Source organism: Mustela erminea, chromosome 7, assembly GCF_009829155.1.
Source record: "Mustela erminea isolate mMusErm1 chromosome 7, mMusErm1.Pri, whole genome shotgun sequence".
NCBI lineage: Eukaryota > Metazoa > Chordata > Mammalia > Carnivora > Mustelidae > Mustela > Mustela erminea.
Window position 1 is genome coordinate 74,048,709 of NC_045620.1, and position 13,524 is coordinate 74,062,232.

Consider the following 13,524-nt stretch of genomic DNA (forward strand, 5'->3'; position numbering starts at 1 on the left):
AGAGGAGAGACAGAGAAAATCTTAAGCAGGCTCCCCCCACCAAGCAGGAAGCCTAAGGCAGGGCTCCATCTTATGACCCTGAGATTGTGACCTGAGTCAGACTCTTAACCGATGGAGCCACCTTGTTGCCCCTAAAGGACTTTTGCTTTCATAAAAAGAAAAAAAACCTTCAAAATACTTCTCTTGGCCAAGCCTGTATCATTTAATATGCTATTAAATTTGTCCCAAAATAGAAAACTAAAGAAAAACATGATGGATAATTTTACTTGTATTTATTCTTTTAAATTTAACTTCATTTAAATTCAATTAATTAACATACAGTGTATTATTAGTGTCAGAGGTAGAGTTCATGATTCATCATTTACTTGTATTTGTAAGCTTTGTTTCTTCTACTAAAAAAATATCTCCCTATTGATAATTTATCAGCTGGAAAACATTAAAATAAGGCAAAACAAAGGGAAAGCCAAGAATTACGAAAACTCCAATCTTCAAAATTTTAACTACGCAAGAAAATGAAGTCCCTCCTTAGAGGCAAGTCTCTCCTCAACGAGCAACATCAAGGGAGCTGCCACTGAACTGTTAGCTTCTGCTACCACATGATGACCGAAGAGCAAAGAATACTGGGGGTTCAGACCATAGACACTGCCTCACTTCCCCATTTCATTTCCTAATTATCTGTGCTGGAAGAGTTTCTGTGCCCACAAAGTACACACAAAAAGGGAGAGGTTTGGAAAATGAGGTACAGCTTAACTTGAGTATTTATGGAAAAGAGGGCAGGGCAAGATAAGATGAGCAACTCAAATTTATAAATAATGGAGCCCTATTTTGGTCAAGACCTTTGGCAGGATATCTAACTCCTAGCAAATGTGCCCAATTATCCCATTTTAATTTTAAGCCAGAAAATAGGCTGTCACTTGCATTCTGTCATTAAGGATCTTCGACAAATCTGTTTTATGGAACTCAAACTGCTAGACCCTTCCGGGCCCTAAAAACATTCTTCTTCTATTTTTGAGTAAGACATTAAGAGAGAAATCATAAAGCTCAAATTCAGGCAGCAAAGGAATTAACAGAAAGCTTAAGTAATATTATATAAGCACAGAAGGCCTATATTGTGACAGTAACTCAGCAAAGGGAAAATTATTTTTGTTACCAGTTCAACATATGAAACAACATGAATGCAATAAAATTCACACTGGAAATAACACACATGAGATTATGCATATATTAAAATAATAAAAATAGTCAAATTTTCTTCTCTATCACTGCTTCTAAGAAATAAAAGACATCCAAAATCACTTACCAATATTTAGTGATACACTTTGATGTAAAAGCATCCAGAGCTTAATTAATTAGCTTATTAATTAATTTTTTAAGATCTTATTTTTTAGCAATCTCTACACCCATGGGGCTCACACTCACAACCCCAAGATTAAAAGTTACATGCTCCAATGAGTAAGCCTGCCAGGCGCCCTATAAGTTTTGAGTAAAAATGTGCCAATAATCCAAAAATATTTTATCCATTTTGTGTCAATTTTCTTTTATCTCCAGTAAACCTTTATCAAGTTACCAATCAGTACGTTAAAATGCTTTGCTTCTCCTATAAGGAACCAGAATAAGCACCGAGAAAGCAAAACAGAAGCCACAAAAGAAAACATGCAGAAGAGTAGAAGGAAGGGATAACCAGAACAGCTGCAGCCACAGCTAAGGCTTCAACCAAAGATGTAAAACTCCACTTACCTTTCAAGTACAGGGGGTATTACTAACTCCGGTCTCATGAGTGCAAGATTCTGCAGAGCCTGGGCTGCTTCTAAACTACCAGTTTTGCTAAACATAGCCAAGAGGACAGGTTGAATAATGCATCGTACAAAGTCTGTAACATCTTGATCAGTAAGCTTATGGCTATCAGGCACAGGAGTTAACCAAGAAGGCTTCTTGTATCTTTCACGATGCAATCTTCTAACAACACTGTTTGGCAACCGCTGAAGTAGTTTCATTAACTTGTTCTGGGGACACAGAAGCAGAAAGTCCAAGGTAGGTTCTCTTTCCCACACAGATATTTATGGCTCCTTTCTAGTCTCCAAATAAAGATTCTTAAAATAACACTCTTACAATCTACTACAAAGACGTAAATGGCATAATTAGCTAGAATAAAATGCTATTATCAATTAAATTACTGATAATAAAAATGCATTTCAAACATCAATTTAATTTCCAACACCAAATGAATTTTCCATTACATGAAAAACCATTTTAACCAGGCAATGTGGAAAAAAACCAAAAACACAGAACCACAACTGATATTCCTTTCTTTTGCCAGAATGTGACATTTTGTCACCAGTTATTGGACTAGTATTATCTTCATTTATTTTTATGTTCGATGAACATGGTAACTTAATTTGAATGTAATGACCTATACATAGCCAAATTTATATGAAGAACAGAAAATGTATTATAGGTTTTATACAATAGGTAATGTGTAACCATTTTTTTTTTCAAAGAAATGTGTGACCATATCTTTAAAAATTTCCAAACTCTACAATGAAAAATGAACATACTCACCAGCCAGCGCCCATTATTTGAGGGATGGTAAAAAGATGTGATGCTATTAAACAAACCAGACAAGTGTTTTTGCACTAGTTTACTTGGTCCACCCTATTCAAACAAAAGTACAAAATATTAGTATCCACGGTACACTGGAAAACTGAAGGAATCAATAGGCCCAAGCCTACATATACCTCTCTAACGTGGTACACATCCATTCTGCTGACAAAAACCAATTCTACCCCAATGTAAGAGTCAAAAACAATTCCCCAGTGAACTTCTTACAATCTTTCATTTAAAACACTCTACTAAAAATAAGGACAACTGACACCAAATTAGATAAGTGAAGAGATCTTTCAATTTAGAGTATCAACATATTTTAGTCTTCTGCAGTGAAATAACTTTTGTCACTAAGACTGTTTTAAAATAACCAAGAGTGGTAAATCAGGCATAAAAAGCATTCCTTAAAGGATTTAAGAAGTGACTTTCTTAATGCAGGAAATGAAGAAGTGAGATTTACATAAATACATTCAAATATTTTATTTTTACTCCTAAATGTTTCAAATTATTAAACCTGTTATATTTGACCACATTTTGACTCAAAAGAAAAATTTTTCTTAATCTATTACCAAAACAAATACACCAAAGAATACAACCTGGTGGAAAAAAAAAAAAATGAAGAAAAAAATTTATCATTCATCAAGTTTGATAGCCCTAAAGAACTACAATTTAGTATTAAAATCTTCCATTTCTCATGATCTTTCTTTTTTTCTTAAGGATTTTGTTTTTATTTTTATTTTTATTTTTTTTTAAAGATTTTATTTATTAATTTGACAGAGAGAAATCACAAGTAGACGGAGAGGCAGCCAGAGAGAGAGAGAGAGGGAAGCAGGCTCTCTGCTGAGCAGAGAGCCCGATGCGGGACTCGATCCCAGGACTCTGAGATCATGACCTGAGCCGAAGGCAGCGGCTTAACCCACTGAGCCACCCAGGCGCCCCTTTAAGGATTTTATTTATTTGACAGAGAGAGAGAGAACAAGCAGGGGGAGCAGCAGAGGGATGGGAGAAGCAGGCTCTCCACTGACAAGGGAGCCCAATGCATGGCTTGATCCCAGGTGTCTGGGATCATGACCTGAGCCACAGGCAAATGCTTTAACAACTGAGCCACCCAGGTGCTCTTCAGGATGTTCTTTCAAGAAAGAGCAAAGACCTAAGGTAGACTGTTGAGTTACATTAAGAACATGTCTTCCTGCTCAAATGAAATCCATGTACCTATTCCCAATTGAGAATAGGTCGACTAATAAAGAGATCATAATTCCATAGCAAAAAAAACCCCAACAAAAATGCCAATATTTTAACATAGTAATTAGCATTTTAATGTATATTTATAAATTTATAAATAATTAAAATTTATTATATTCAATATTCATATTTAACACAAAATGAAACTGTCAGTGGGAAAAACTGTGTGAGAAAGAACAGCAATATTAACTAAAATAAGCTGATATTAATCATGATATAATTCTGTGGCTTCTAAAAAATGAATTCCAATTCATTGCTTATGTAAGACAGTAAATATCCAAATGTTTTTGCTCTTATGGGGTATAAGAAAGAAAATGTGATTTTCCCTGTTTAATAATGAAAGGGCAAAAACAGAGGGAGAATGGAGAATGAATTTCTTATTTTTTTAATCTAAAAATAATATTTAAGAACTAAACTTCTCATAACCATCCTGCCTTTTCCACAGAAAAAAACCAACCAAACAATATAACCTGGGAGAAAATATCAAACACAGAATAATAATTTTAAAAAGGGACAGCAGTAGAAGCAAAATAAATGGCAATCCAGAAAATCATAGTATAAAATTGTTCTAATATTCCTATCTGCAAGTTGACACTGAAACCCAAGCATGCAGATGTATTTTTACTTCCCTTCAAGGATGTCAATAATCATCCATACTTCTCCCATCACCAAGATTACTTTGTTTGTTTAATAAGCTTTGTGTTCAGTGTCATCTTCGACACTGAATGCATTCGTACTGAGCATATGCAAAATTCTAATTCCACGATTTTCATTATCAATTTGACCTTTTGTGAGTCTGGTTCTTGACCTTTAAGACTGCTATCCACTCTGAATCTCTCAAAACTCTAAACTTTGACTCCATTGTTAAGAATCACTGGCTAGAGAAATAGTGTGTTTTTCTATATGCTGGGTCTGATAAACATTAGCTTACTACATCAGAAAATACCCAAGACTCAAATGACCAACTAAGATACTAATATAGCCTTATGTGATTATACAGAATTTCCATATAGTTAACAAAGAATTTAGATGAACTAATGTGTTACAAACCATCATAGCGGTGATCCATATCACAGCGTGTCCTATATCATAAGCATTTGTTAAAAATCTTGGGACTAACACTTGACTGCTTCCCACTGGGAGGTTCAAGCTTCTCAGAATTCTCGTAAATATCTTTAAAAAGAAAAAAAGAACTAAGGATAAATATATATAAGTATCAAGTAACTCTTTAAATAACTGAAGTGTTATATATATTTTTGCTATTGGATATATTCTCACTGGATCAGGTTTTAAGCAAAATTACCAATAAAATTAAGCATTTGATAGCTTTATTCCATAAAAATTACATAGAAATATCTACTTTAAAAAAAATTTTTTTAAATTTTATTCATTTTTTAAAAGTTTATTTATTTAAGTAATATCTACACCCAACTTGGGGCTTGAACTCAAAACCCAGGTATCAAGAGCTGCATGTTCTAATGAATGAGCCAGCCAGGCGTCCCTATTTACTTTCTTTCAAATGATACTGAGGTCAAAAAGGGGTGGGTAAGAAGCAGCTGTATCCATGTACCCATAAGCAAGCAAAAGAGATATAGTTTACACATAAAAAGGTAAAAAGTAGGTAAGTACAGTTCAACATGAAATATTTTGACTCTTGTTTCTCTAAATGCATATAAAACTATTTTTCCTACACTCTCATTCCATGCCAAGAAAATACAAAATGCAAATACCTATCTTCTAATGGATTACTTTCCTTTTCAAAATTCTATCACTGTTATTTCCCCAGGAATTTGCATTTTCATCTCTCATTTAATAACTGTATTTTATTTTTATTTATTTGTTTTTTAAAAATATTTTACTTATTTCTTAGGGAGGGGGAGAGAGAGAGAGTGCACAAGCAGATGGAGCATGGAGGAGGAAGTAGGCTCCCCCATGAGCAGACAGCCCACCACAGGGCTCCATCCCAGGATCCTGGGGACCAAGATCTGAGCCAAAGGCAGATGCTTAACTGACTGAGCCACCCAGGCACCCCTAACAATTGCATTTTAATATAATTGAATTTATATTTAAAATCTGTCGTTAGTAACAGGGAGCCCAACAGTGGAAGAAAATAACTTTTCCTCCTTAGTTTCTACTGGACAGCGCAGCAAAGGTAAGCAGAGTATTTGTCTGCTGTTGCTCTCCAGCCCTGCTCTACTGTCAGCATGTGCATCAGAATCACCTGGATGCCCCATGCCAGCCCTCCTGAACCTACTGCAGGAGAAACAATCCGGAAGCTGCAATGTTAAGAACACTGCACCTAGAGACACTCTAGCTTTGTTTACTCTAGTAAAATGTGATCTAAAAAGTAGAGAACACTCTAGAATAGCAATCAAATACAATACCCAAACTCTGTTGAAAGGTATGAATATAAGATACCCTGAATAATATACGTAGTACTTTCTAAATTACTCACTCTGAAACTTCTATTTCATGTCCTATATAGGCAAGAAAAATATCACTCCTGTGATTACCTTTGTATGATGCAATTAGTTTTTGAAAATAAATGATCTACCCTGGTAAACTGTTATGTTTTTACTAGTGGTCAAGAAATACTTTAGGGATTAGCATACAAAACACACTACTTAAAGACACAATAAGTGCTATCAGTGTTACTGTATGTTGTATACTCAAAAGTTCTTAATTACCTTTGGTACATATGGATCCCAATCTATGTACCCTATATTATCTGTAGCCAATCGAGCAAAGAGATTTACTAGTTGCTGAAAGTAAACAAATAAAGAAAGAGTTAAGTAAATACACTTGTTATTATGTGTCACAGTCACATCCCCTTATCCATTTCTGGTTCTCAGCTGCCATCATTAGCACAACTTAATATACGGTTTATGACTCATTTTTTAAAAATCTCTGAATTCTCATTTCTTGTCACCCATTTAAAATCAAATGCAGCCGAAATGCTTATTGAAAGGGAAATGACAAAGCATCATCCACAATGCAGACAGAAGAAATATTAATCTAATAAGCATTTAGGAAACATCCACTATGTGTCTAACAACATGCTAGTGATAACAGGAAACAATAGTCTTACATTTCATAATACATGCACATGCTTCTAGGTATCAATAAAACCAAAAGAAGTGTCTATTTCTGTTAGAAACAGCAAATCGAATCTAAAAAAACAATTACAACATTGCTAAAAGCCAATTCTAAGGAACTGAGGTTACTTATCAAATGATCTGATAGCAAAGAAGGAAAAAATAGGATACTCACCCCCTCCCACTGTGGGAGATTTTGCACTGAAACCCAAAGGCCAATTAATTCATCAAACCAAAGTCTGAAGAAGAAAAATGTTGTTATGAATAACAAATGATTTATAGAAAGTGGTTCAAAGCCAGGTATCCTTTGCATTTTTTAATCTATTATTCTTACTGATAACTACACAACCTAGAAAAAATAATACTGAATGTTACAAACTTAATGGAACAAATGACTACTTCTGTCTGAATATTTCCCTTGCAATGTATTTATGCTAGAGTCATGTCATCAAACCTCTACACTTCATTGTTAGGGGCACTTGGGTGGCTCAGCAAGTTACTGCCCAACTCTTAGTTTCTCCTTGGGTCATTCATGGTCCTGGCACTTTTTGTGTTTTTAAGAAGTCCTACTTTATTTTTTCCTTTCTTTCTTTGAGAGAGAGCACAGGGGAGGAGGGTCAGAGGGAGAAAGCATCTTAAGCAGGCTCCACACCCAGGGTGGAGCCCAGCACAGGGCTCAATCTCACACCCTGAGATCACAACCCTGAGCACAATTCAAGAGTCAAGACGTTTAACTGACTGAGCTACCCAGGATCCCCTAAATATTTTCATTCTAGGATTTGCTATATACTTAAGAGTCATCTAGAGAAAACAGTTCTTAAAAACAGTGCAAAGACTAGAATGAGTGGAGAAAAAGAATTATAAAAAAGACTTAAGAAAAACAAGTGATGAATAAAACCAAGTTTTCGGAAAACACTTTTCCTTTCCCTAAACGCCACACAATTTAACATTTCTTACCATTGCCTATTTACTGATATATTCTACATCTTTTTGTATTTTTATTCTTTCTCTCTTGATTTCTTAAGTTAAAGCCTTTAGCTTTACTTTTTCTTTTAAGTCATCTCTATACCCAACAAGGGGCTCAAACTCACAAACCCAAGATGAAGAATCACATGTTCCACCAACTGAGCCAGCCAGGTGCCCCACTAAGCCCTCATATTTGGCTTGACATACAAGCATTATTTGCTCCTCATTTACAATCTTATGTTTAACTTTCAGACTCCAAACACTTCAAGTGTAATCAACACAATGGTTGAGTTAGTCAATTTTTGTTTACTTATTATTGCTTTACAAGTTAGCTTACATATCTCCACTTCTTGTTCTATTCTATAATTTGTCAAGACAGATAGAGAGATAGATAGATATACTTACTTAAAACCTTTATGATGAAGTTCTGGAGGAAGGGAGGTAGGAAGAAATATTTCAAAATAAGTTATGGCCTTTTGCATTGTTACATCAAAAGGGCACATCAAAGGCCGCCATTCTTCTAGCATCTCAGCTGTGGCATCTGCTGGAAAGTATCTAATAAAAAAGAAAGTATTTATCTGATCATTGGCTAAAAGGTCTACAACATCAACATATGACCAACATATGACCAAAAAAGGGGGAGACAGGGAATGGATTTCATAAGGTATAATATATACTACAAATGTCAAGTAAATTTAAACAAACTTGTGCAACTCAAAAATAAATACCTGTCACACTAAAATATAAATTTTCTTCTTGTCTACAGAACTTTGAAAAATGCTATAAAGCTGATATAACTCATAAAATACAAAGTCACTTAAATCACCTACAAATTTATACATGTGGTTGTTTTTTTTCTCTCCTGTGTGCTATATAATAGCAATATGAAAAAAAATCTAGTCACAGAGAATCCAGTCTATATAAGAAAGGGATAATCGGTGAAATGAGAAAGAGAACCTTAGCCCAGGCTTGTTTGGATCAACCATTTACTCTCACTGTACCATAGAGCTCTCTTGTATATAAGAGCTGACTACACTAGATTGTCTGGTCCTATAGGTGCAAACATTCTGCAAGTCTATGAAATGGGCAGGAAAGCCCCTAGGGTAGAGAATATTCACAGAATGGAAATCTGAAGTGTACATCCACACACAAAACAGAAGTAAATGGAAAACGAGGACCCATGTATAATTACCAAATACCCATTAAGGAGGTTTAAAATAACAAAAAAAGCATATGACAAATTTGGATTTGGGCATGGCGCAAAAAGTGAGGGAACCCTTTCAAATACACTTGTAGGTTTGGGCTACATGTCACATTATTAACACAATTATATCTCTGTCCATCTGTATTAATTAGAATCGCACTTCATTTATTAATGTGAAAAATAAAACTACATTTCTAGTAATACTACTTTGGATTCATCAAGCATCAATGTACCAGGTCATTATGTCACCAGTTGGAATAAAAAAAAAAAAAACACAAAACCAAAACACAGATTTCAAATATCTCATACATCAATTCTCCTTCCTAATTTTTCAGAGTCAACTGTTAGCCTTGCGTGTTCTATGAATTACCCAAGAACCTAAAAACTACTAAGTACCCCAGTGACGATGAAGTTTCAGTTTTCAGTAAGGAAACACATGCCAAGAGGTCACTGCCTAGCATGAAATGATAGCTCATTGGTGGCTTATGACTCAGGTTAAGTCTTAAGCCTCAATCTTAAAAGGGAAACTATATCCTAAAAATACATTTGCCCAAGAATGAGAATATAGTAGGTCAGCAACAAATACTTGATTTATAAAACCATCTATAACTTTAACTCATATTATAAGAATATGATAAAATAGAAAGGAATTCACTGCATCCATACACAGCTGAATAAGCAGTTTTAGAACAGCCTAATAATAGTTCAAGCCCACAGAACTGGTTTTTTATTTATTTCATTAAGCTCTATGCTCAACATGGGGCTCAAACTCCTTATTTCAAGATCAAGAATCCATGCACTACTAACTTAGCTAGCCAGGTGCCTCAAGTCCATAGAATTGGACTTCAAGTGATTAAAACTAAATTCAACACATATTATCTTTAAACATCAGAATATGGGCTATTTCTGTATATTCTACTGAAAGAGAAGATATTTTTTAAAAAGTCTGCACACCTTCTTGTTATTATTCACATTTTACTACAGTATCTGTAATGCTCATTTTGGAAAATATTTTTGATCTAATGATATTCCAGGAAAATCTTTCAAATAAAGACAATTATATATAAATTATGGCATTCTAACTTCATAATAGGTAATTGACACCCATACCACTTAAAAATTTTTTAATTTATAAATGAAATCTGAATAATTCAGTTCAAGAGTATGATATATTGTGCCCAGTGACTAACATCACAATGTTAGAAACGATTTATACCTTTAATTTCCTCTTCAAAGGATACTAGGGATGGGGAAAAGCCCAGAGAAAATAAAGAGGTTTTATAAATTGAGAAGCTACTTACGGTCGGCAGCTTTTCACGAGTGTTTTGAGAACATTTTCTACAGAACTAGGGGGAAAAAGCCATTTGATAAATTAGGTTGGTTTATTTTGAAAATGCACCTAATCCAATTAATAAATATCCCTAAGAAATACTCACACATTTAAAAATTATCTGTGTACATGCAATAACTAATCCTTCTCTTTCATACAGACAGAACTTTTAAAGATTAACTACCTAAACTCTGTAATCTATCCTTTCCTTTGCCCTTGGTTTGCTCATTCTCTGTTCTAAACCAAAGGAAAGAAAACTGGGAAAACAACAAATCATTTTCAATCTTTACAAAGTAGGCAGCAAAGATCACACTTAACAGCACATCAAGAAGTATGCTCAGTGACTTAAAACTTCAAATACTAATTTTTATTTTTATTAAAGTGTATTTACATCAAAACACAAACCGCAGACAAAATCTGGTGTGCTTATATCAGCAACTGCCAGAAACTATTTTTCTGTAACCAATGGTGAGAGTTCTATAACCCTACAAGGTTACTTTCCTGCCAGCAACAATTATCAAAAATACCAAGAGCCATCTTTTTCACTAGCTACTTAGAAAGTTAGTTGAGTAACATTAAAAAGCTATAACTTATTTTCCAACTTTGTAGGTGGTTCAAGTGAATTTAAGAAAACAACATAAGGGGGCGCCTGGGTGGCTCAGTCAGTTAAGCGACTGCCTTCGGCTCAGGTCATGATCCCAGGGTCCTGGGATCCAGCCCCACATGGGGCTCCCTGCTCAGTGGAGAGCCTGCTTCTCCCTCTCCTTCTGCCTGCCCCTCTGCCTATTTGTGCGCTTTCTCTCTGTCAAATAAATAAATAAAATCTTAAAAAAGAAGAAGGATTTTTAAAAAAGAAAACAATGTAAGTATTTGTGTATGGATTTAAATAAATGTTTGTGTAAATGAAAAGGCCATTGTGTACTGGTTTAAACATACATGGCCAGAATGGAATATTTAAATTAATTAGATCACAGTCAAGAGATAAAATGCAAGTAAAACAATGGGCATAAGGTAATTTTGGACTGGGATTTTAAGATAAATGTGTGACTACTTACAGTATGATGTATACAAGTAAATAAAATAAGTCCCCAAATCTCAAGAAAAAAAATGAGGGGAAGGGGTATCTTTCAGGCAGTGCTTCCACCTGATACTTTCTCATTAAGCTTCTTGAAATTGTTAAGTCCAGAGTCTATCCAACTTCTCTGAAAACTTAAGAACTAATCTGTAAAGAAATTTCAAGGAATAACACAAACCAAACATAGCACAAGTAATCGATTATACAACCAAGAGAGAAAACTATGATTTCATTATGAGAAATCCTTTTTAATTTCAAAACTAGTCTGAAAAAAAATTAACTGAGGAGGAAACCAGACTACAACACATGAGATAATTCTAAAATAAAAAAGATGACCATATGGCCAGACAGACATGGAACATTTTCTCTGATTATGAGGGAGTGATTCTACCTTCTCTCATAAAAAAGTTAAGAAACTGAAAAACAATTAGTTTAGAGAAAATCTAAGTACTTGGTTAAAAAAGGAGTAAACTTCTCTCCAGCTACGTTTAAACTCCCTGAAGACCACAGCTATGATTTTTACTTCCAGGTATTTCCAAAGTACTTTTAAAAGGCTCTATGTTGGGGCACCTGGGTGGCTCAGTGGGTTAAAGCCGCTGCCTTCGGCTCAGGTCATGATCTCAGGTCATGAGCCCTGCATCAGGCTCTCTCCTCATCAGGGAGCCTGCTTCCCTCTCTCTCTCTGCCTGCCTCTCTGCCTACTTGTGATCTCTGTCTGTATAAATAAAATCTTAAAAAAAAAAAAAGCTCTATGTTCATATATATATCTATGCATATATTTATATTTATTAATTTACAATACACAATAAACATTTTCTATCAGAGCAACAAAGAGCACAGATCTTTGGATCTTCTTTTCGTTTGGTCTGAAGAACCCCATTTAGAAACAACTTATAGCCAAGGTTTAAAGAACCATCTAGTTCCAAACTAAATAATAGATCAACTTAAATGCAGATTTAAAAGATAAATCTAAAATTGCAAACTTTGTGTCCAAGGAAATAAGCAGAAGATCTGTAATTCTACCAGTTTCTAAAGTTTGTGTCCATGTGAACTTTACATTTATTTTACTGTTTCTGTGGCAACTCGTTTGAGAGTACAACACAGAAAATCTGCTGTTTTCACTGGTAACTTTTCTATTCTACCAACAAACTTTCAAATAAAGTAAAAAATGATTCTAGGAAGCAGTCAAAAGGCTGCAGAGCTACCTGTCTTCTCCAGTTCCCTTCACTCTTCGAAAGAATAGGAAGTTAATTATAATACTTCATAGCTGTCACTTCACTCATTAGAGGAATAGGGCATGTAGGAATGTGCTTTAGTTCATCTAAATAAAGTCAATTTCAACCCCTCCTTATATAGAAGGCCTGTGCCAATGGATTTATGCTCTTTATCCAGAAAAGGGTACAATCTCTCTAACCTGTGATATCTGTATAGTGACCTTTTGTGATTCTTGTAATCTCTCAAGATGAAGGGAACAATGTTTCTGTTTAAAAATAAAATAAAAGGTTAAGGCTAGATGCTACTGGACTATATTTCAATAATTTTTAGAGGGAGTGAATAATCACTATGTACTTTCCCAATTGTTGGAAATTTACAATACTAAAGTGATTACAATTCAAAACACTTAAAAAAATCAAAAGGATCTACAGAAGGAATAAGCTTTGGATGGGTTTTCTCGTACCCTACTTCCTCTTAAAAAAGGCATGTTAAGTTGAAAAGAAAGCCATAAGTATATCATGCAATAGTTCGCAACTTGGGCTTAGAGTCAGACAGATATAAATTTGATTTCCAATTCTGCTACTTACTTTCAGTTCAACGTTATAACCTCAGTTTTTCCATCTATGTAATAGTAATAATACCTACCTCTCAGAAGGCTGTTACAAAGATTAAATGAGATAATGTAAGGAAAACAGTTACCTGGCCCAGAATTAAGCATAAAAATTATTAACTATAATTATTATTTCATACTATCCAAAACAAATTCAATCTCCTTAAGAACTAATATTTTGTGCTC

General features: G+C 34.5%; 1 protein-coding gene across 2 annotated transcripts in view; it reads right to left on the minus strand.

Annotated features, from left to right (window-relative positions):
- Nucleotides 1–13,524, minus strand: part of PSME4 (proteasome activator subunit 4) — a 112,416-nt gene that overhangs the window by 61,997 nt on the left and 36,895 nt on the right. Inside the window, exons 4-11 of one of the 2 annotated variants that reach the window (XM_032352114.1) lie at nt 12,928–12,993; nt 10,410–10,454; nt 8,310–8,459; nt 7,114–7,177; nt 6,531–6,605; nt 4,894–5,016; nt 2,560–2,652; nt 1,738–2,003 (exon numbers count right to left, since the gene is read on the minus strand). In XM_032352114.1, coding sequence (XP_032208005.1) covers nt 1,738–2,003; nt 2,560–2,652; nt 4,894–5,016; nt 6,531–6,605; nt 7,114–7,177; nt 8,310–8,459; nt 10,410–10,454; nt 12,928–12,993 — 882 coding nt within the window. The remainder of the gene's footprint in view (nt 1–1,737; nt 2,004–2,559; nt 2,653–4,893; nt 5,017–6,530; nt 6,606–7,113; nt 7,178–8,309; nt 8,460–10,409; nt 10,455–12,927; nt 12,994–13,524) is intronic. The other variant, XM_032352115.1, reaches the window with a different exon arrangement.